General features: G+C 43.2%; 3 protein-coding genes across 3 annotated transcripts; 2 read left to right on the top strand and 1 right to left on the bottom strand.

The window, feature by feature from the left end:
* Nucleotides 1-3,402: 3,402 nt before the first annotated feature.
* Nucleotides 3,403-14,359, top strand: jam3a (junctional adhesion molecule 3a). Its single transcript, XM_084466718.1, has 9 exons — nucleotides 3,403-3,569; nucleotides 8,896-8,964; nucleotides 9,103-9,216; nucleotides 9,498-9,650; nucleotides 10,800-11,002; nucleotides 11,608-11,707; nucleotides 12,586-12,715; nucleotides 13,073-13,124; nucleotides 13,240-14,359. Exons 1-9 carry the CDS (start codon nucleotides 3,452-3,454, stop codon nucleotides 13,273-13,275), a joined length of 975 nt encoding a protein of 324 aa, XP_084322844.1. The 5' UTR covers nucleotides 3,403-3,451; the 3' UTR covers nucleotides 13,276-14,359.
* An 885-nt stretch (nucleotides 14,360-15,244) lies between these two features.
* Nucleotides 15,245-20,377, top strand: LOC311341728 (vacuolar protein sorting-associated protein 26B-like). Its single transcript, XM_084466529.1, has 6 exons — nucleotides 15,245-15,941; nucleotides 16,106-16,262; nucleotides 17,254-17,418; nucleotides 17,618-17,793; nucleotides 18,333-18,475; nucleotides 19,226-20,377. The coding sequence occupies exons 1-6, from the start codon at nucleotides 15,719-15,721 to the stop codon at nucleotides 19,361-19,363; spliced, it is 1,002 nt and encodes a 333-aa protein (XP_084322655.1). The 5' UTR covers nucleotides 15,245-15,718; the 3' UTR covers nucleotides 19,364-20,377.
* Nucleotides 20,378-20,568: 191 nt separating this feature from the next.
* thyn1 (thymocyte nuclear protein 1) lies at nucleotides 20,569-22,671 on the bottom strand. Its single transcript, XM_084466478.1, has 8 exons — nucleotides 22,618-22,671; nucleotides 22,115-22,169; nucleotides 21,811-22,007; nucleotides 21,633-21,701; nucleotides 21,304-21,396; nucleotides 21,121-21,216; nucleotides 20,864-21,014; nucleotides 20,569-20,694 (listed from the first exon to the last, which is right to left on the bottom strand). The coding sequence occupies exons 2-8, from the start codon at nucleotides 22,161-22,163 to the stop codon at nucleotides 20,648-20,650; spliced, it is 702 nt and encodes a 233-aa protein (XP_084322604.1). The 5' UTR covers nucleotides 22,164-22,169; nucleotides 22,618-22,671; the 3' UTR covers nucleotides 20,569-20,647.
* Between the last annotated feature and the right edge of the window lie 518 nt (nucleotides 22,672-23,189).

Genomic DNA, 23,189 nt, shown 5'->3' on the forward strand with positions numbered 1-23,189 from the left:
ATACGTCTTGATGAGTGTTTCTGAAGTTTTAAGCAGTGGGCCAGAATCCTGGCAATGAAACGCCATCATCAGCTCTTCGGTCGTTGAGCTTTTGTCTCTCAAATTAAATGTCTTGTCAGCACAGTGTCATATTGGATATAAACAATAAACCGGCTCTGTTTAGTAGTTTTATGACAGCAATACATTAGTAAGAGATGGAAGTGACAAGCTATTGGCTAGGTCGTATATATTTTGGAATAATGGGGATTGGACCCATTTAGAATACTTACAAGCTCACTGTGGTCTTTTAAACAAACCACATGTTGTAGTATTATGATATTACAACATGATAATTGTACATGTAGGCTAAACTCGCACCACTGGCTAGATGATCGTCTGACATAAAGAACCACTGGTTAGACAAGCATTTTCTTAACAATATGATTTGAACATTTTTGTGAATTTTCTTCCATTAACATGTTTGCCATGTTAGTGGCAAACATACATGCTATTTCTGTATCGTTGACACTGCCGCACATTTTTTTATTCATAATCTGTGCAGCGTTTTGAATACTTTTTTTCGTTTGTTTTATCATTCGTTTTAGCTATATGAATACAAAAAATGTTATTTTTCTGTGTGTTCGAATCCGAAACATGACCGCATCGTTAATTTGACAGTAGACCAGGCTAAAATTATAGATATTGTTAGAAAACATGATTTTGGGATGCAGGAGTTATAAACAGCAGAGATGTAATGAGGTAATTAAGTGTGTTGTTTTGCAAGTATACTCTAATTATAGCTGCAAGGAGGGAGTTGGCAGCTGCATAAAGATCTTGAAGGTTTAGGCAGGTGTCATGGCAGCGAGAGCTAACTAAGACATATCTTTATATGAAGATTATTTGTGTGATTGAGACATCAATATAAATTTAGCAATATGCTTTAAACGAGTAATATATAAAGACATACATTGTAGCACACAAAAATAGCAATAACATTGATATATATATATATATATATAATTAAAACCTGGCCAATGAATGGTTATTTTAGACTTTATGACACTATTAAGTGACACTGGACAAGTAGGCTTTGTAAAGCCTAGAAAGCATGAGAACACACTATGGTGCTCTGGACATCAGCTACTGTGCGTGTCTCACTAATCCCGTTGTAATGACCCACTTCCATCGAGCAGACTGGTGGCGGCGGTTGTTCATTTGGGACATTTTATTCAAAGTGCCTTATATTGATACAGGGACAGATCCATAAGGATCAGGCTGGGGTTAAGCATCTGGCTTAAGGATGCTTTCAGTTAGGCTGAGGACATTAGGGATCGAACCCAGAACATTCTGACCGAGGGTCAAACGCTGAGAATAAAGCTATCAAGCCCTGAGCGCTGGACGCAGCCCAGTCCCTAACAGCCTGCAGGGATCACCAGAACTCAACCTTTGCTTTTGGGGATCGGGGAGGACTCGGTATTACGGTGTTGAACCAGAGAAGCCGTTGATATTTAATATGATCATGTTTTTAACAAAAACAATGTTGTTGTATGGATTTTTGAATAGGTTACAAATGGGTTACGGCCCTAGTGTGTCAGTGGATATGCAGGTATCCTGTTCCAGCACTGAACTTGAGATCCAGATCAAATCATTTTCAAACCTGTGTAGATATTAATTACAGCAGGCACATTGAATAGAATGGTGAAAGCACAGAGAAGATTGGCAGCACCTTCTCAATAGTTCCTTGGAGGTGATGTATACAACAGCACCTTGACAGACTCAATCTGTTACCTAACGCTATGACTCATGTCACTGTTTCTTAACCTTGTGTTTTTCAGTCTTCAGAGATCATTCTTTCCTCACACATATTTTTGTTAGGGATATTGCTCAATGAAGGTAGAATGTCGCCATTGATGGAAAGTAATGAAGCAAGTTCCATTGTCTACCTAGGATGATAATCAGGTTACCTCTTTATCACTCCAGGGCAGAGTTGATCAATTCTGGACCCAAAATGACAAGTGATCCACCATGAGCTGGGTCGGAGCCAGACCATTCACACGACCCCCTTTGAGCTAGGATCACCAGTTCTGGGGGGCTCAGAGTTTGTGGTTTTACTTTTTGGTTCTGAGATGGGGAAATTTAACAACTAAAATAAGCAAAATTGTTATCAACCCTTCCCAATTGAACAGCATGATAACTATTCAGGTCTTGGCCGATAAAGAGAACGTAGCCTAGAATATGACAGCAAATAGCCATACACATTTGATTGTTTATTAGCATTAAAGCTAGGGTAGGCATTTTGGAGAAACCTGCCAGAGTAAACTAAATTTCGAAAGTATCCGATGGTAAAAATAAAAAAGAAAGAAGCCCATGCACCCGTTCCTTCAGGCCTCCCTCCAAAGCCACTCCCCCAAAATATGTGACTAGCTCGCTAGCTTTAGCAATAGCTCAGCCTAGCCAGGTGGAAGACTCTGGTCATGAGCAATGAGTGCATTCACATGTCTCCTCGCAGGAAGCAGGAAGCAGGAAGGGTAGGAAGGTAGACAGGTAAGCCATCCAATTATTTCATTTGGGCCGAATGAAACAACAGGATGAGCCTGTGCAAGCCAGATACTCTCTTTTTTTGTCCCCAGTGTTACAGTACACTTCTTTTTTGTAGGCTTGCTTTATAGTCCATTTCGAGTGAGGTGTAATATAATATTAGGTTTGATATGCGTCCTCTAGAAAATTCATAATAATACGACCTATGATCAATATATTGATCATAGATTATATTAGTATAAACAAAAATATAAATATAGTCATAACACGTTGTGCTAACCACCTGGCTCTTAGCACATATGTAGTACGAGGCTCACATAGGTTATAAAGGGAAACGTCAGGTCAGCTAAAAGAGATGCAGTGATTATCCAGTGACGCGGGTCCCCCTCAGAGGGGATATTTGATTGCACACTGCCACCTGCAGTCTAATTAGGTGAACCTGCAGCCACTTCTCACTGAAATAAAAATATATTTATCTAATAATGTGAAATGGTTTCAACCGTTTTAACCATCTAAATTGATTATACGTAGTCTGATATAGACCTAAATTAACCGACAGGTGCCCAAATTAAAATGTTTATTTTAAACATAATATAGTTTATATATATTGATGCATATTTTGTGAAGAGAATGTGCGGTTATTCCTCAAATATGTTCTGAACAATGTCACATAGATTACGTTCAGGGAGTTTTTACCTGACAAAGACACACTAGTACAACAACAAAATGCATTGTTTAGATTTATAAAATATAGGAATTGTATGGTAAGTATGGTACAGCTATTTCCGGTGGTTGACGGTCCCTGTTCCGCCGCGATGCCCTTGTAGCTATGGAAACTCCTCCATGGCAACATCATCCAGCAGTCTCGCGGCGGACCCCATCCTCCTCCCATACCTCACAGAGGTGCTGACTCTCACAGAGCTCAGCCCCGCGCATGTGTGTGTGTCTGTGTGTGTGTACGTGTATGTGCAAGTGTTGTGACCGATACATGGAAAGCTACAAGATGGCGATAGCGCGAATCATCGCTTTCATTCTCTTCTGTTCGAGCATATGTGAGTAATTTTCTCCTGGATAGCGACGCGCTGCGGGGGGGTTAGTGGCTGTGCAGTGTGCGGTCCGTGTGGTTGTAGTTGTAAATCAGAGCCCTTCTCCCCTGCTGGAGCTGTAAAGCAGACGTTAGGCTCTCTTGTCTGTGGTGATGTTGAGGTGGATCTTCCTTGGGGGTGGTTGGGGGACGTGTCGAGGGTCTTGTTGGGCTTTTCTTCTATCGAAGGGCATTTGATTTAACTCCGCGACATTAAATATTAACACGGTGGGTATCCGACACCCTGGCTGTGATGCTGCCCAGCCTCCCGATGCATGCCTTTCATTAATGCCTGATCCTGAGAGCGCTCTAGTGGAAATGTGAAGCTACTCATAAGCATAGCGATGTTTTTGCAATGCATGCAAATCGTATCTCATCACGGTGACACGTGAACCAACTGACCATCGATAATTCGTTAATAACTATGTTTTTAATTGTGCTTTTCTTTAAACAGAATCACCCCTTTGCACTCCGCGTTTCGTTGGCAGTAATCATACACTTCTACCAGGAGACGATGCTCCTTTAATAGCATGCTGTTCTGCACAGTGGTGTGCCTCCGTGTGTTAACAGGTGTAGCCCCTTTGGCGTACCGTCGTTTCATTCTCCTGTCCTCTCCCGAGCTGGATGTGTCCTAGCGAATGCATTTGTCTGCTGCCTGTTAACTTCAGTGCAAGCCCTGACACACGGTTAATGAAGGCTTTACAAATGGTCTCAGAGGCTCTCAGGTCAAGGACGGGCTGGAGTGAGGGATGGCTTGCCCCGTAGGAGGAGGTGGCCAGCAGCAGGTTCAATCGGTGCCTTAATGTTGTTGTTTTGCCCCACCCCTGGCAGGGCATTTTGGGGGCAGTGAGTTTAATGGGGTGAATCTAAGTCCCCCTTCAAGTTGGCTAATGCTCTGTGATATTTCCAAATTGGTTTCTGAAGTACAAATACCCCCAACGTGGCTGTTTGTGTCTTGCAAATGACTCATTGCTCATTAAGCATGTATGAACAGCCATCGCATGACCAGAGTTTGGAAGACAAGTTAGCAGGCTGAGTAGACAGGAGTGTGACTGCATTTCGCCAGCGGCCACTGTGACCATCTGCTACGCTTATGCAGTAATATCCAGCCCATACATCCCCACATAAAGTGGTACACGACTGATTCCAGGCCTGGGTGTGTGCGGCCTGAGCCTTTAGTTGTTAGTGTTTTCGGTGCTAAAGTGATAAAGCTAGCAGGCAAAGCTTTCTCGCTCATGAAGCTGTTCTCGTATATAGCTCTGCAGTTCCGAATCTGGAATGAGATGACACCAGATTTATTTACTGACTACCGGGGGTATGTAATACACTGCGATGCCGGCAGCGCTGAAGTGATTGCCAATGTGAGCCGGGGAGGTAGATCCAAGTCCAAAGTATAATTTGTTAGATACACAGAGCACCTGCCAGGGGGATTTCAGGTCAGGGTTACTGGACGTGTTCATATATTTATTAGAATATTGGTTTGAATTTGTTCGAATATGCATCGTGAAAAGATGTTGCATTAGGTGTTTTATTTGTTAGGGTTTGGATGCGTAATGAAAAAGTGGAATTGAGTAATTATTATTATTCTTTCATATTATCCTATTGTCATCACATATCTAAAATGTTTCTCCTCCTTCCACTACAGTGTGCTGTAATATGGGAAGGTTGTACAAATATGTTGTATAAACACATCATATACTGTATTACGCAGCCCCTGTTTAATGTGTGGTCCTGCTCTAGTCTCCACGCCGTCTCGATGGCACGTTTACTGATTATGTGCTCATGAGACTGAGCTTCAATTCAAAAAAAGACGGAGACCAGAAGCCATTGAATTTTTGCAATGGCTGTGTTGGAATGTCTGGAAAAAGGCTTTTTATAGACTACTGGATCACCACTATGTATCAGGAATGGGAAGCCCAGTTGTTTACATGTTTTTAGTCCCTCAGACGATGGCAAAATGTGTCTATTTAATAGAACATTTCACTCCAAACAGGCCTGGTACTTTATCTATGCATTACCACAACCAGGAGATTAATAAAAAAAAAAGGGCTTGCGTAGGCTGGCTTTCCTGCATGGATTATTTTTTATGTATTAGAACAGATACAGATTCATCTTTAGACCTGATTGTGTTATCAGGGTCACTATTGTACGTATGAATGCTTTTGGTTTTGTAGGAAATATTAGCATTTAACCTATTTATAGCCATTGTTTTCTGAATCATACTTTCCCACGGCCTTGAATGTATTGTTTTATTGTTTTACTGTTTTACAAACGGGGACACAAGGTCAGGGCTGTGTTAACGAGGTCCAGGCCGTCAGAAGGCCACACTATGTGGGGCTCGGTTCAAAGACCTCATGATTATCTTTTCAAGAACCACATTTTAAAATAATTATAAATAAACTCCCCATGGCTCCAGTTCTTCTTATTTTCTTATACTTTACGTCCCTTAGTCTATGATCCCAAGCCTCCTAAACAAACAAAAACAAATACAAAATTTGTGAGTCATACAACTTACTTAAAGCTGGGGTTGGCAATCCTGAAAGATCCCTCCCCTCTCTTCAGGCCTGTCTCTAAGGCCTCTTCCTCGAGCACATGACCAGCTCGTTAGCTTTAGCAGTAGCTCAGCCTAGCCTTGTGGAAGACCCCGGTCGTGACCAATGGGTGCAGGGCACAGGTAGCCAGGTATAGGTAGACAGACAGGTAGTCAAGCCAATCATTTCATTTGGGCCAAATTAAATTATTCACTGGCTTATTATAGGCATGCGACAGCCACAGGATATTTTGGATTTTGATGAATTGATTGCAGTTAACAAATATGTAAAAAATACAAATAAATCCCCAGCTTTAATGAATCACTTAAAACACTGAAGTGCAGAACTTTGCTGGAGTCTTCTTCTGCAGTCATCCTATAAAGTCTGTATGATCTCTGCTTATATCTGTTATCTCTCTTCCTGACAGATTTTTATGTGCTGGTTTGAGTCAAATGTGTCCATGCTGACAGACTGAACTCATCCCAGTCATACGTCATGGTCTTCAAAACACAACCACTCAACTCTCAACAGCACTAATAAAGCCTCAAGCCCTTCTCTATTTTTGAAGCTCTGTTCAGCACAAGAAAACCTCAGGGCTGATTCTTCAGCCACCACGCCTGGTTGTTTCCACGCTAACAGACCAGAACAAATCTCATCTGTATACTGGGGGGCTGTGTCTGCTGGATAAGCTATGTGTCTCCCAGGATGTCCAGTCACTGTTGGGATAAAAATAGCCCTCTCCGTGCACAGAGTGGGAAAGTCAGCGCAACGGAGACGGAAGCTGAGACCTAGGAGTCACATCTCCGAGCCACAGCCACCACAGCTGTGCTCACAGTATGCGGCGGCAGTATGCGGGTGTCCTCCGCACCGTCAACAATGAGCACTCGGCCCCCGCTATGCTAGTCTCACTGTGCGCTGGGGGTACCAGAGCTAGGTGGATGCGAGGAGGCGTTATGCGCAGTGCTGCCGAGGTGATGGTGTGTGAGGCGGGTGGGGGGCGAGGGGGTGGTGGGATAGTCTTTCAGAGTGCAGAAAAAAAAATGCAGTCACGACATTGTCTGAGAGGGTTACTATCAGAGAGCCTCCAAAATAAGCTGTGGCGGATGTTTCGGCCAATTAGGAAGGCACACTGCTTATTATTGTCTAATCCAACCCCTCATTTTGTAGCGTTCCGTGTTGTCCGACAGAGGAGGGAAAGGACCCGTTTGGGCCTCTTTGCTCTGCATGCTTGTTTTCACATGGATGTGAACCCGCCAATTACTGCATTTATGGTATTAGTTAGGTATCAGTGTTTCTGCGTAAAGTCGCTGAAAGGTATGCACAAAGTGGAAGGCACACAAATGGCATATAGCAGATAACTCTGTTTAGTAAGAATGTCACTGCTTACTATGTGCTCACTTTAATTAATGTATTTTTGGTAATGCTGATATGTAATGACCATTTTTAAGTAGAAAAGCCTAACCAGGGACAGGGGTCACAAATTAGCCTTGGCTAGAAATCCTATATGCAACACATTTGTTGTATGTATTGTAACCTGTTACAATGTTTTTTTGCATTGTCCCTGATGAATAAACTAATAAATAAATAAAATATAAAACAAGAATGGCAATACATTGAGTTATGACCAATTATGCTAATGATCTGGGCCTGATGGTCAGTTGATGTATCCTTCTACCATTGGCTTATTTTCTATGCTAATCCATTTGGATCGTTAAGGCATTTTGATTGAGCCTTGAGCTTAATTGATCTATTGATTGATGAGGCCGTTTACGTGTAGATCTGGCTTTTACGAAACAAACCTTGCCACAAGGAGAGCATTTTGGAACTGAAGCGACATCTAAATAGGTCACTTAACAACAACTAGGATCTAGGTCTAGGTTTGGGTGCCTTTTAATTCGAGGCCTTGAGGGGAAAACAGGAAAGAAGATTAGCATAAATGTGATTGTTCTGTTTTGGGCCCATGTTTTTTTGTTAAGTAGTTCATTTACATGCATCCTCACTCACGGTGCGTTGCGTCATAAATTCCCCCCTCTTTCACGCAAGCCTCCGTACTGAACCGGAATTGCTGAATAAAGAATTAATTTGATCGCTTCGAACCGGGGAATAATCCCCCTGTTGAAAGGAGCACGCTAATATGCTGAAACTAAAAACAGTACCATTGTCCAGCCAAGTTATCCTGGTCGACAAACAATTCTTTTTAGAGCTGACTCGGGGGGAAAGATAGAAAACAAACAAAACGATACATGGCAGTAATTATATTCCGAACCCTGTAATAGATCTGTATGGTCCCTGTTTAATTCATCAGCCAGGAGTACATCAGCACACAGACTGCAAGGCTCCTCCACAATGTTTCTTTCATGAGGGTATAGAGTGGTGTGTACATTTTTGTTAAAATGAGTAAAATACATGCTTACATACATTTGTACCATTGTTCTTAACAGCCACTGACAATGAAAAGCTGCTGTATTTTGTGTTATTTTTAGGGTACAAAGCCTGGGCCTTTTTTGTGGGCATTTAGTGTTTCATGACTGCACCATTTACCCATTCAGCCCCAGGTGTTAATCTCTTGGGATACAATTGGAACGTGATTAATGAGCTATGGTTACATAAATCACATCCTAGGGCCCTAACTCACAGATCTTCCGTTGTCAGTCACTCTTTAATTCAACAAATGTGATCCGTTAATTCCTCTGGATAGACACCAAGCTGTATGCAATATGGAGCCGTAAACGTCTTCCTGTGTTTTTGTCTTTCTATTCGCAGGCCACGTGCCATCGCTTGCTGTCATTCTCCGGACGACAGACAAGATTGTGTGGGCAAATGAGTTTGAACGTAAGCTTCTGGAACAATCAGTCCGTTCCACTCCTGCCCAAAGTAGCTTTTGTTGTGACTGGGCCTACCGGTCGCTCGCTGATATCTTTTGTCTTTCCTTTCCTCTCTCTCTCTCTCTCTCTCCCCCCACTTCCACAGCCATTGAGCTGACCTGTTTAATAGAATCCATCTCCACCAACAATCCCCGGATCGAATGGAAGAAGATCAAGAATGGCGTTCCCAGTTATGTGTACTTCCAGAATCGTATATCTGGTAAGGGGCACTTGTTTGCAACGGTTCCTTTCACAAGAAAGATGAATCGCTCAGTCAGCATCAGTCACAGTGCTTCACAGGAAACCTCTTGGCACCGCTGTCCTGAGCTGCAGTGCCCCCTTCCCAGGCCCGCATTGTGGTGGAGCAGTGGGCAGTGCATTCCCCCGTTGATCCGTCGCGGGGACACGCTGTGTATTTCAATGAGTGGTTTTGTTCCTTGTCCGCCCCCCATCACCCATCACCCCCCACCCCCCCACCCCCCCACCCGCCCACCCGCCCAGGCGACTTGGAGCACAGGGCACAGCTCAGAGAGCCGGCAAACATCCTGATCTTCAATGCCACCCGCACCGACACCGCAGAGTACCGCTGCGAGGTGGCGGCCATCGACGACCAGAGAGACTTTGACGAGATCCTCATCAGCCTTGCAGTGAGAGGTACCGTCTGCAGTGTACTGCACTGCACTGCACTGCACTACTGTACTGCACTGCACTGTACTGCACTACACTACTGTACTGCACTGCACTACACTACTGTACTGCACTGCACTGTACTGCACTACACTACTGTACTGTACTACACTACTGTACTGCACTGTACTGCACTACACTACTGTACTGTACTACACTACTGTACTGCACTGTACTACACTACACTACTGTACTGCACTGCACTGTACTACACTACTGTACTGCACTGCACTGTACTGCACTACACTACTGTACTGCACTGCACTGTACTGTACTACACTACACTACTGTACTGCACTACACTGCACTACACTACTGTACTGCACTGCACTACACTACTGTACTGTACTACACTACTGTACTGCACTACACTACTGCACTGCACTGTACTGTACTACACTACACTACAGTACTACACTGTACTGCACTGTACTGTACTACACTGTACTGCACTGTACTGTACTACACTGTACTGTACTGCACTACACTGTACTGTACTACACTGTACTGCACTGTACTGTACTGTACTGCATTGTACTGCACGGTACTGTACTGTACTGCACTGTACTGTACTATAATGTATGGTACTACACTGTACTGCACGGTACTGTACTGTACTGCACTGTACTGTACTATAATGTATGGTACTACACTGTATTGCACGGTACTGTACTGTGCTGTACTGTACTGTAGTATAATGTACTGTACTGTACTGTACTGCACTGTACTGCACGGTACTGTACTGTGTTGCACATTGGATGAAACATTGAGGGTCCTTGCAACCAACAGCCAGAGCACAGGGCCCTACTGCCCTCCTGCTTGTTAGATGGGTAGTGTAACATGGACATTCTGTACTGTGATGTTATTATGACACTAAGGCAAATTAAGACAAAATGAGTTATGGTGACTGCAAAAAAAAAATAAAACTAGTAAAGGGAAGTGTTATTATACAATAAAACATGAGGTGTAGGTGCATACAGTTTAGAGTGCAGGTAAACACTGGCCGATGCTGTGCAGTACAGTGCTGTACACTGCAGCGGTCAAGGTGGACGTGCAGGTCACCTGAGGTGTTCCCTCCCCCCCCCCCCCCCCCCCCCCCCCCCCCCCCCCCCGCAGTGAAGCCGGTGGTGCCGCGCTGCAGTGTCCCGGACGCTGTCACCGTGGGAACGTCCTCAGAGCTGCGCTGTCTGGAGAACGAGGGCTTCCCCGCCTCGCAGTACCGCTGGTTCCACAACAACGAGGAGCTGCCCCTGGACCCCAAGACCAGCCCCCGGCTCATCAACTCCTCCTACACCATCAACCAGGACACCGGCAGCCTGGTGGGTGTTGGGGGGGGGGGGGGACAAACGAAGTGGAGGCGCCTTTGCGGGCGGAATAGCGTTTTGACTCAGTTGTTCGGCTCCAAGCCGAAAAGGAAACTGGGTTTGATCCCCGATGTCCGCAGCCTGTCGATAAGGGTTTTGTTGATAATAACTTGTGAAGTTTCAATAATACGATTAGGAATAATAGTGTTATTGTTCGGCATTGTGGCTCAGGAGGTAGAGCGGGTTGGTTGATAGCCGGAAGGTTGCTAGTTCGATCCCCCCCGAGTGTCGAGGTGTCCCTGAGCAAGACACCTCACCATAACTGCTCCCAAGGAGGATGCATTAATGGGTGAATGTTAGGCAGTATTTCAAAGATCTTTGAGTGGCCGCTAGTTAGAAAAGCGCTACATAAGTGCAGTCCATCCATTTATTAACATGTGTGTGTTCAGTATTCTCTATCTAGTTATTGTATTTCAGTTGGGAGTTGAACCACCTAGCAACTGCACTACACTGTGATACTTTCACTGTTTCAATATGCTGGCGTGCATCCCCTGCAATAAGAGCCAGCCAATGGAACATAAAACAAGATATGTTATCGTGGAAAAATGTCTTCTTGGCAGAAATTCCGTCGGGTGAAGAAGGACGACGCGGGAGAGTACTACTGCCAGGCCAAGAACGACGCCGGCCACGCCCAGTGCCCCCCGCAGAAGATGGAAGTCTGTGAGTGGTCACGCACTCATTCCCCTTAGAGCCAGGCCTGGGCGGTCCTCTGTGTGAGTGCTGGGGGGTTAACAGTACGGTTCAGAAGGTGCGTCTTGCTTCACTAGTGAGCGTCAGCGCTGGGCTCAGCCATCTCTTAATAACAGCACTGGCACTGACAGTCTGTTATGTAATGTCATAACACTTAGCCTGACACATATGCACATATATCAATTACACGCTTTACTTGTTTGAATAGATGTATACAATAATAGGATACACGTATGTATTTCATTAAATAATGCTTCTTAGTTAAGTATTGTCTCATTGCACGTCACATATGTTTAAGATATACAAATTCTTCATAAAAATTGCGTCCAAGTACCAAATTAATTTTAGATTAAATTACTCGACAAAGTGCCTGTAGAAAAACATGAAATAGGGAAGAACAAAGTGATTCTTAAATCAACATGTTATCTAATCGTATAATGACCATAGGGAATAAAGGGGAGTGATAATCATTTGGAGATACAGGCTCACAGTGGGAATAACTATAATCCATATAATCCATGCCAGACCAACTATAAATACACACAGTCACCTTAGTGGAACTAAGCACAAGCTCACTTGTAGCCTCCGCTAAATATTAGCTTAGAGGCTGAGACTTGTGATTGGCTGAATGCCTTTGAACGATTCCTCAACTGCCAATCAAAAAGAAGAAATAATATTCAACTCAAGTAATTTGAGTTCCTAACAGAACGTACAGTATAATGTTCAAGCCTTTCATACTTTGAGTTTTCTTTAGTCTTCATCATGCAACCATGTGAATCATTTTAACTTAAGCCAATGTATTAAAATGTGGTAATTGATCTAACACATATTTTCTCATACTATTCTAGATGATATTGACATCGTTGGGATATTCCTGAAGTCATTGGCTGCATTTGTTGCGTTCATCTGTCTAACTGTGGGGATTTGTCACGCCCACAAACACGGATGTTTCTCCAGCAAAGATCACAGTGATAATAAGTAAGTGACGCGATCAAATCACCAAAAATGTATCAGTTAACTTTTAGACCAGAAGTTTGATCGCTGGCTAACGAAATAGCTGCTTTTTAAGGACATCCAGTCTTTTTTAAACACACAATGCCAATTATTTTAAATCAAGAAACAAGTAGAAAAAAAGTTGGGATTTGAACCTATAGTTGGAAGACACTTGTTACTATAGATCTTCTTGCATAACAAACCATGTTTGGTTATAATCATGGTCATTATCAACTTTCAAATCAGCCTTTCAAACTCATACTCATCAACAAAGAGGATAGAGGTTGGCTTCTTATTCCAACAGAAGTCTAAACTAATACTTGAGTGTTGTCATCATTTCAGCTACAAGAGGCCCGCCCAAGACCACGGGGTGGTTTACGGCGATCCAGACGAGGTACAGGTTGACCGTCATCATCTAAATGTTTCATATACAAGCCGTGTTAAGATTGTCGCAGTATAAATTATGATTTCTGCTAATTACATAATTTTGTCTTTGTTTTTTGTCACAGGGACATTTTCGACACAAGTCGTCATTCGTCATATGAGGGGGCACAGTCGTCTTCATCCGAGTGTTTACGACAAACAAGACAAATCTATATCCATCGGGTGGGAGGGAAGTGGTCCGCATTATCAAATATGAAGTATTATGGCACATGAGCTAGGGCTCCTTAGGCACAACTTACTGGCCTTCATTATATATATCTACAAATATACAAGTATTACTGAGTACATAATAACTTTGATTCTTTGTAATACCATTTATCCCAGTATGCTACAACTCAAAACGTTATATAAATTCTAAAAACGACAGTCGTCTTTAGTATGCTACAACTCAAATCGTTATATAAATTCTAAAAACGACAGGCGTCTTTCAACATTTAACAACGAGGGACGTGTGAAGGAAGCAGAAGGAAAATGAACCAATGGTAGGACAGCAGCGAGCGGCCCGTCTCGGTAGGGCGGTATCATCAGCACACACTTCTCCTGAGCACAGAGATACAAACACATCAAAACGTTGCCAAAGTAATATTAGTTGATTTCACAACTACAATGCATTTTGTTTCATTTAGCTTTTCTTACTTTGCAAGAAACGTTTTATTGCACAACTTACTAGCTTCCTTTTAAAGCTGTGACCTTTTTTCTGTCGGGGCAACAGTCTGACCACGGAAGAAACAGTGAGTTATTTTTCTTCAGGAAGGTTTTAAACAAATCCTCTTTTTTATCTCAACAACTTTATACTCCTGAAATTGTTTTCAAAAAAAAGTTTTATTTTCTATAACATTTCACAAATGTAACACATCTTCTGTTTATGTGGATTGAAAGGTTAACGGTTCTTGTATATTGTTACTACGCAGGTAATTAGTAGCATAATATAGGCCAAGTTATTGGCCGATGTATTGATTGATAAGTTGTATGTATGTCTGAGTATAACAACTAAAACGAATTTGACTACATATACCACAACGCTGCAGCTCACTACGTACTATGAACTTGGTAAAGAGTGCTGTTTTGTGTATAAGTGACCTTCTGTGCTTTACTAATTATTTTGTGAATATTGGACATATTGTCCAGTTTTTGAATCAATATTAAATGTACAAAGACATTTCTTGTTATTATGTTTTTCATGCATTGGCAGCATACTTATGTACATATGGCAATAAAAACTGTTTGTTGAACATAGAGTTACAAAACGTATTAATCCGTGTGTATCTGCAGTATTAAACTTGTCATTCATCGGTTACAGTTCATCTTCTGAAACAATAGGTGTCAGTGTTGGAAGTCTTCTAGAATGATTTGTGTAATAACTCAGGAACTGTTGTTCATTTGATATTATTGTAAAATGTTTTGATTTGTTACTATTAAATACATTTTTAATTGGACAATTGCTTTGCTCGCCTTTTTAACAATATTATCGGAATCCAAAGTGAACCACATATATTGAATGGTTAATGTCCTATTGGGGTATAGAGCTACACATTTATAATTGGTACAACAAAATTACTACATACGCAGTTAATGCGATAATAATATATACTTAATAATATATATTTTTTTCTGAAAAACCTTTTCATGACAGGCAAGGCTTTTAGAAGACAATTCAAATTCAAATGGCAGTGTAAACGTTATAATTCCAGGATAATCAGCTGTTCTGTTCACCACATCATGCTGCCATGGATGTGGATGCGACAAGTGGATGTGATTACTACTATGGATGTGGATGCTACACATGGATGTGGATGGTACCATAGATGTGGTTGTAGATAGTACCATAGATGTGGTTGTGGATGCTACACCTGGATGTGGAAGCTACACGTGGATATGAATGCTACAAATGAATGTGGATGTGGACGATACCATGGATGTGGTGGATAGTACACAATGATGTGAATGCTACACATGCATTAATGGAGAGAATCGTCTCATTTCTGAGTCGCAACATTATGTAAATCACGATCGGTGCCGAAGCACCTGTGCTTTTACTTTGAAATGATTACCCGGAAGTACTCGCGTCAATAGACCAGTGCTACTTCCTGATCATTTGACAACATTTACTGTGCAGATGTAATTTCAACACACGACAGATCGCGTTAATCTGCCAAGAGTTCCCCATCCTGACCGATGTAACCACCGGGGTCGTCGACTCTCTGATGGACGCACGGCGTCCGGATCCGCACGCCTCTGTCTGTCGACGCTAGTCTCCCCCGTCCGAGACATCCGAGACACCACCATGGAAGTAGGGAAGATGTTCTTCTGATTTGGCTCTTGATCTCCTCCTGGTTGACCGCTGAGTGCACGTCTGACCCGGTCTCTAGGGTAGCTTCTACATCTACAGGTGGTCTATGTTAGTGTATGTCCTCTCGTTCTGCAGGAGTAAGGTCATAGAGCTGCGATAGATACTTCTGCAAACAAGTCCATCCAGACTGGCTAGTCAGAGGCCATAAGAGGCGCATACCGACGTGTGTATATAGGCAACAGCGAGGGAGGACAATGAGTTTCTTTAGTTTTGGTCAAAGTGCAGAAATCGATGTGGTGTTGAATGACGCCGAGACGAGGAAGAAGGCTGAACACAAGACAGAAGATGGGAAGAAGGACAAGTACTTTCTGTTCTACGATGGGGAGACGGTGAGTGGGAAGGTGAACGTCACCCTGAAGAACCCCGGGAAGAGGCTGGAGCACCAGGGGATCAAGATCGAGTTTGTTGGGCAGATAGGTGTGTGGATGTGGATCATGCGTTTTGCACCTTTCCTTTTCCCCTGACGTTTCCTGTGCTTGTTCCTTGTTGACATTGTGCTCTCACCCCTGTGGTCCTCATACTAAACAGCAGGAATGTTTGAAAACCGAGATTTGATTTGCAATATTTGCTTGTGTCCACAGAGCTGTACTACGACAGAGGGAACCATCATGAGTTTGTGTCTCTGGTCAAAGACTTGGCCCGACCCGGGGAGATCACCCAGTCCCAGACCTTTGACTTTGAGTTCACTCACGTTGAGAAGCCGTACGAGTCCTACACGGGCCAGAACGTCAAGCTCAGGTACGGAGAAGGAAGCAAAACGTTCACCGTTTTCAACCATTGACACCTTTCACTTAATCTGTCACTTGTTAACTATATTTCACTTTCCACCATGGTGTCTCTACAATAGGGTGACCAGATTTCCTGAAACTAAAACCGGGACACTTTGCTCGTGACCATAGTGTGTGTGCATGTGAGGTCATAGATGCAGATTTTAGGCTAAATTCCAACACTAAATTTTTGGGTGGGGCGCAGAGTGTGAGTGTGAGTGTGAGTGTGTGTGTGTGTGTGTGTGTGTGTGTGATGTCAACCTCATAGAGCTCCGAAAACATGTCCTCAACACAGTGACAAACGCTCTTTTGAGGAGTGAATTTGCTCCAAAACTCGATTTGTTTGCTGACAGCCTGCTACTGTGCAATTGTGGACAGATGTCATCAAAATTGGCCCGTGTAACAAGCAACGCCTTAAGGTGGGAACGGTCATGCGGTTCCTCTCTTCAGTCCAAGCATTGATCATTGTGGAAAAGATAAGCTCAACGGGAGCATTTGTGCCAGGCATACACATAACAAACTGTAAAATGAAACATATATTTTTGTACGGAAACTCCCTGCTCCTGAAATGCGCAAAACATCTCGGCCCAGCGCTGCATTCCACTGTGCGACCATCCCTGTTGCGTATGCCGTCACACATTGTTGAGATCATACGCTGGATGCTTTAATCTTTCTGTGTTTTTTTGTTAATGATCGGGCTATAATAAGACCAGACAACAGGGGACATTTCATAGTGGAAACCGGCACATTTTAGCATGCCTAAAGGGTTTCGTCGGGACTCGGGACACGCAACTTCGTCAAAACCGTGACTGTCCAAAACCGGGACGTCTGGTCACCCTACTCTACAAGAGAAAGGCAGTTGATCAAAAGTCAACATAGTCAAATGTTTAACCCAACACATTCCATTTGCCCACAACGTGCATGCAGACCTACTGATGTGATTGTGTTGGTTTTATCTACAGGTACTTCCTACGAGCCACGGTCAGCAGAAGACTGAACGACATCAGTAAAGAGATGGATATCGTGGTCCACACTTTGAGCACTTACCCAGAGCTCAACTCCTCTATTAAGATGGAAGTGGGGATTGAAGACTGCCTCCATATTGAGTTTGAGTACAACAAATCCAAGTGAGTCTCAAGAAACACTAAAATTAAGATTCAAGTCATAAATGACTTGCAGACCATAATGACCAGCATTTCAAACAATATTTGAGTGTCAGTTTCAATGTATGTCATAATAATCATCACTACTGTATATTGTATAAACATTGGGAAGGCGCTCTTTGAGATTTCCGTTAACCGGCTTTGGTATTCTGTGGCGTCCCAGGTATCATCTGAAAGATGTGATCGTGGGGAAGATCTACTTCCTACTGGTGAGGATCAAGATCAAGCATATGGAGATAGACATAATAAAGCGTGAGACCACAGGCACAGGGCCGAGTGTGTACCACGAGAACGACACCATCGCCAAGTACGAGATCATGGACGGGGCGCCGGTCAGAGGTGAGCGGCACAGAAACCAGTCAGTTCTTCATCAGTGTGTCGGTGATGACGCCTAACTTGTTGATTAACGATTACAGGTGCTGGTAGGTAAGATTTAAGAGCTGTAGAGAGAGAGCAGAAGAGAGATTTTAACAGGGTTTTAAAACTAAACAAACGTCAGAAATGAGCGGCGAGTGTATGGATTGTATAGATGGATCAATATAGATTGACTCATACGGAGGCAGGCGCAGTCAACGAGCAGAACAGATATTCTCAGAGAGCTGCAATTTTTACACTTGAATACACAAATTACACTTGAATAATAGCTCTTAAATTAATTTATTATTTCATTTTATTGTATGACGATGTTTTCACGTGAAGCACTTTGAGTCTGCCTGGTGTATGAGAAGGGCTATATAAAGGTGCCTTGCCTTAAATCTTACCGACAGAACTTTTCATTCCATGGAAGCTATTCATATATTATAGGATAGACTTAGTTTTTCATTGTATCCGCTCTGTAATGGACTGTGGCTCTCTATTGTGACTGTCACCGATCCCAGGGGAGTCCATCCCAATCCGGTTGTTCCTGGCCGGCTACGAGATGACGCCGACCATGAGAGACATCAACAAGAAGTTCTCTGTGCGCTACTACCTGAACCTGGTTCTGATCGACGAGGAAGAGAGGCGCTACTTCAAACAGCAGGTACCGGTGCCTAGCACTGGCAACCGCACGTAATCCGATAAAACAGTTTTGGGAATAAGTTGGTTGTGGAGAAGCTGAAGTTTCGCATCACTATTTTACATTTACATTTAGCGTATTAAGCAGATGCTTTTATCCAAAGCGACTTCCAACGGTTCACACAACCATTCACACAACCATTCACACACTGGCGGAGTCCACCACACAAGGCGACAGCCAGCTCGTCTGGGTGAGGTGTCTCGCTCAGGGACACCTCGACACTCTAGGAGGAGCCGGGGATCGAACTAGCAACCTTCTACGTAGTATATTGAAGAGGTTCATTCGGCCTACTGATATATATTTAAAAAAACGGTTTGTCTATAAAGGCCAGTAACGTAAACAGTTTTGTACCTGACAAGTTTCGGCTACCTTGCCTCTGCAGCCTTCATCAGAGGCGTCACGTGATGTTAGTGGCCGTCCCACCACCTCAGGTGGGATGGATAAATCCATATAACACATCACACTAACATCACGTGACGCCTCTGATGACGGCTGCAGAGGCAAGGTAGCCGAAACTTGTCAGGTACAAAACTGTTTACCTTACTGGCCTTTATAGACAAACCGTTTTTAAAATAGCAACCTTCTGCTTACACGTCAACCCGCCCTACCTCCTGAGCCAAGCCCACACAGCTATGTTGACGATTTAGCATTTTTCCGACGGGGGGCTTGATACCGGTCCACTGGTTGACTCTGTGTCGCCCCGCTGTCCTCCAGGAGATCACGCTGTGGAGGAAGGGCGACGTGGTGAGGAAGAGCATGTCCCAGCAGGCCGTCATCGGGGCCCAGAGGTTCGAGGGCTCGGCCGCGTCCGAGAGCGCACTGGAGCAGGCGGCCAGGGAGGAGAGCGGCTAGCCCTGCCCCCCGGTGGAACCCGAGGTGTCTGGTGGGCTGAGGGCCGGCCTGGTCCCCTCCCCCATCACCATCACCACCACAGTACCAGGTGTTACCAGCTGTCTGGCTTGTTTTGGCTGCTTGGGGGGGTAGGGAGAGTGAAGGGAGGCCCGGGCTGTATGTGAACAATGGAGGAAAACAACTGAGAGAAGCGGAGTGCATGAGCCATTTTACGTGGCTTGGGTTGCAGGTCTTGTTCTTGTTAGTTTAGTTTTTTTGGGGGGAAAACTAATCATCTGTTACAGCTTCCTGTGGGTGAAGTCTGAGATTATGCTTTTCACCCTTAAGTGACCAGTTTTCTTTTCTTCATCTCACATCACATTCTAACACACGTTCTGTTCTGTAAATTAATTTGTATGTAACTTACACATTTGTCTGAATGATTTAGTTGTAAAAAATGTCAAAAGAAATTGAGACATTCCACATTTAATCAACGTCATTCCTAATGTTTTAAGGTCAAGAGATCCAATAACTTTGCACTGCTATTTCTCGCTAAATGTATCGTTTCCTCTTATATATTGTTTTGTGTCCTACAAAAAAAACTGGAACGCGTTTGTTTTTCTCAGTCCCTTGTCCTTTAAACCAAGGGATTCAGTATTATCCCATCCATTATGATTTGTACATAAGAGCAGTGTACACAGGCGGCTCCCGAGTGCCCGTCTATGGCTTGTGATTGACCTTGCAGTGCATAGTGCCACAAAATGACCATCGACATGCTTTACCTCAGCATTCCACTGGTGTTAGAAGAGGGTGTCTATGTGCTTGTATTTAAGGCCTCATCATGTTCTCGTGTTCTGTATCTTCCACATTTAGAGACTACTTAAGTGGTGCCTAATCGTACCTAGCAAATTAAATCCTCTTGGCTACCATATTTTAGTATTTTAACCTGGAAGGAGTACAATAGATCGATTTTCTCTTTTGCTAAATACTAATCATGTATTCTTTGTCCCACAAAACTCTAAATAAATTGATGCCAAATGACTTGGGAGCATGCTTTGTACCTCATACAGTCCTCTGTGAATGTGCTGCCCGTGTTTTAGACTGTAAAATTGATGAGGTGGTTCCATAATAGAAGAGATTTAATAAATGTTAGAGTAAATAGGAATATAGGTAAATATTTATTGACACTTACATTGTAGTTATAACATTTAAATGTGCTTGGCTATAAAATCTTCATTACAAAAAAAAAACAATTTTTCAGTAAGAACAAACATTAATTGGACTGTTGAGTTCTGGTCCAAACTCTCAAATTGGCTCTTTAGTCTCCAAGTCTAAGATGAATTGAAACTCCTCTGTAAAAAAACAAAAACAAAAATAATAAAAAAAAATAATAAAAAAACAATGAGTGAAACTTGCCGAAGAATAGAATATCATAAACTCTTAACTGACTTTAGTCTCCTAAAGCCCCAGTGAACATGAGCAGACCCGTGCGTGTAGGAGTGTGGGCGCGGTGGTACGTACCAGGGGTCAGGGGCTGGACGGAGAGCCTGGCCCTGGTGAACAGAGCCATGCTCTTCAGTGGCCCCCCGCCGGCACTGTGCTGCAGGTGGTACTTCTTCAGCTCGGCCAGAGGAATGAACCGCTGGAGCATCCGCTGATACCGGACGTCAACCTACACACAAAAGAAGAGGACGAAGGGAAATAACTATTCATTTGGATTTTTAACATATTACGTGTAAAAAATAAAAATTAAAAAAATGCATAAAACAATCATGAACCATGCTCCATTTGGGGTTATCTGCTTTGCTGGATGCATCAAAGTGCACATCTTTCTTGTCAAACTGAGTGTGGTCCACATACGCCTCCTTCACGATCTAGAAGAGGCAACAAACATAAGCCACGTTAAAGCAGTGAACGCTTCCAACGGCTGGAACGGCCTGACGTGAGGGCCGTGCTCTCACCTCCATGCATCCTGCGATGCCTGGCTCCTTGCAGTTGCTGTGGTAGAAGAACGCTACATGCCCCTCTCTCATGTCCCTCATGAAGTTGCGTGCCTAGATGTCATACACAGAAGCCATGTACACTAGAATACACACACACTTCCATAGAGTATAAACCATACACACGAATACACTAAGCCATAAACGTATATTTATTTCTCTGACTCCGCCCAGACCACAATCGTCACAGCGAACATTAGGATTAGGATTAACATGTCATGCTATAGGGATGTCATGGAGTGAATGCATCATTTAGGTCAACATTATTATTGTACGTGTAGAGCTACTACCTGATAATTGCGAACACCATCCCAGCATCCCGTCTGATTGGGAAGAGCCTTCAAATCCTCAATCCCAAACTTTATTGGAATGAAATCAGAAATACATAAAGCGGCGGGCAGCACAGACTATACTAGAACTAATCCAATCATTGAGGTGGTGAGGTCACAGAGGAGCAAACCCGTGTACCTTCACGTCAATCCCGTTCTCCAACCGGCTCTCGGGCTCCGACTTCATCAGCCAATGGGAGAAGAGAGGGACGCTGGGGGGTTCGCTCTTCGCTTTGTTCTTCGAACTATCAGGGGCCGATCTTTTACCGCGGATCGTCTTCTTCACGTCCACCTCTACTCGACTGTGGTCGTCGCTGGGACTGACGTCATCTGTACCTGTTGCGGAGGCAGCAGCATCACCACCACCATCATCATCATCATCATCACCATCACTCCACTGTGACGGACGGCCGTAGGGGGTCGTTCGCTGCGGATTTACTCACTGGGGTCGGCGGCTCTTGTACTCGCTCTGGTTCTTCTCTTCGGTGCCATTTTAGTCTTAAGGACGGAAAGATGACGCTGTCACGTTAGCGAGAATTGGGCAAAATGATGAATGACAACGGCGGAATATCAACATATCAAGTAGCAAGCCTGTTTGTTTTGAAAAGGTCCATGTTGGACCATTACAGCCGACAATAGACTTCTGAATAGTTATCTATTAACAAATCAAGTGTCGTCTAGAGTTGACATTCATTTGATGTATGATATATAGTCATTACGTTCAGATTATACACCAAGCACGATACATGGCACACAGTATTCTTCTATATAGATATGGGCAACCTTAAATAATATAAGCCCCAATACACAGAAAACATTCATATTGGTGCAGTTTAGCTATAAAGAGGTTAAGCTCCCATTACAGTGTCCGAGTATGTGCTTAATATATACAGTTGACAAAATACGAATGAGATAAGTGTTTGGTACTACAGACGTCGGGTCATACCGTGGAGAGGAGGACGGTCCGTGTAGATTCAATCACAGCCTCATCCCGCGTGGACCAACATATCGTCACGTGATTGTGTCACGTGACGTGGGGCAGGCCCTTGATTGCTCAGCTTCCCACGACCAATTAGAAAAGACAACAACAAAACAGACAGTTCTGTCATTTATTCTAGGAAGGCTTATGTATAACATTACTTTGGTTAGATATATAACATTTATTCAAAGCGTTGATTGGTTAAATTATTCATTTAGAGGGAAAAAATCGTAATGTTACTTGGACTGAGATTAAAGCAACAGTAAATCAATTGAAACAGTATAAATATTGTAGCCTATGTGTATGTGTGTCTATTTTTTCTTGAATGTATTTGTTGAGTTATATTGTAGCCATATGGTTTGTAAAATACAGGTTATTTTTGTCAGATTATATACTTTTTTATATACTATACTATTTTATTTTAACAATTTTAGCATAAATTGCGTCTTCAAAAAGACTAAAAAAAATAAAAGTAAAAGACCACCTCCTGGTCCGCAAGCAGTTCAGTAAAATAAACTTTCTGAAATTTTCTCTCTACG

The sequence above is a fragment of the Micromesistius poutassou genome (assembly GCF_964030765.1).
Source record: "Micromesistius poutassou genome assembly, chromosome: 4".
NCBI classification, from domain to species: domain Eukaryota; kingdom Metazoa; phylum Chordata; class Actinopteri; order Gadiformes; family Gadidae; genus Micromesistius; species Micromesistius poutassou.

Coding starts and splice junctions, on each gene's coding strand:
- jam3a (XM_084466718.1), top strand. CDS start 3,452: ATGTGTGTGTGTCTGTGTGTGTGTACGTGTATGTGCAAGTGTTGTGAC. Junction 9,217..9,497: donor CTTCCAGAATCGTATATCTG/GTAAGGGGCACT, acceptor CCACCCGCCCAG/GCGACTTGGAGCACAGGGCA. Junction 11,708..12,585: donor CCCGCAGAAGATGGAAGTCT/GTGAGTGGTCAC, acceptor ATACTATTCTAG/ATGATATTGACATCGTTGGG.
- LOC311341728 (XM_084466529.1), top strand. CDS start 15,719: ATGAGTTTCTTTAGTTTTGGTCAAAGTGCAGAAATCGATGTGGTGTTG. Junction 17,794..18,332: donor GGACGGGGCGCCGGTCAGAG/GTGAGCGGCACA, acceptor CACCGATCCCAG/GGGAGTCCATCCCAATCCGG. Junction 18,476..19,225: donor GGCGCTACTTCAAACAGCAG/GTACCGGTGCCT, acceptor GCTGTCCTCCAG/GAGATCACGCTGTGGAGGAA.
- thyn1 (XM_084466478.1), bottom strand. CDS start 22,163: ATGGCACCGAAGAGAAGAACCAGAGCGAGTACAAGAGCCGCCGACCCC. Junction 21,397..21,632: donor ATGGTGTTCGCAATTATCAG/GTAGTAGCTCTA, acceptor TATGACATCTAG/GCACGCAACTTCATGAGGGA. Junction 20,695..20,863: donor CGTCCAGCCCCTGACCCCTG/GTACGTACCACC, acceptor GTTTTTTTACAG/AGGAGTTTCAATTCATCTTA.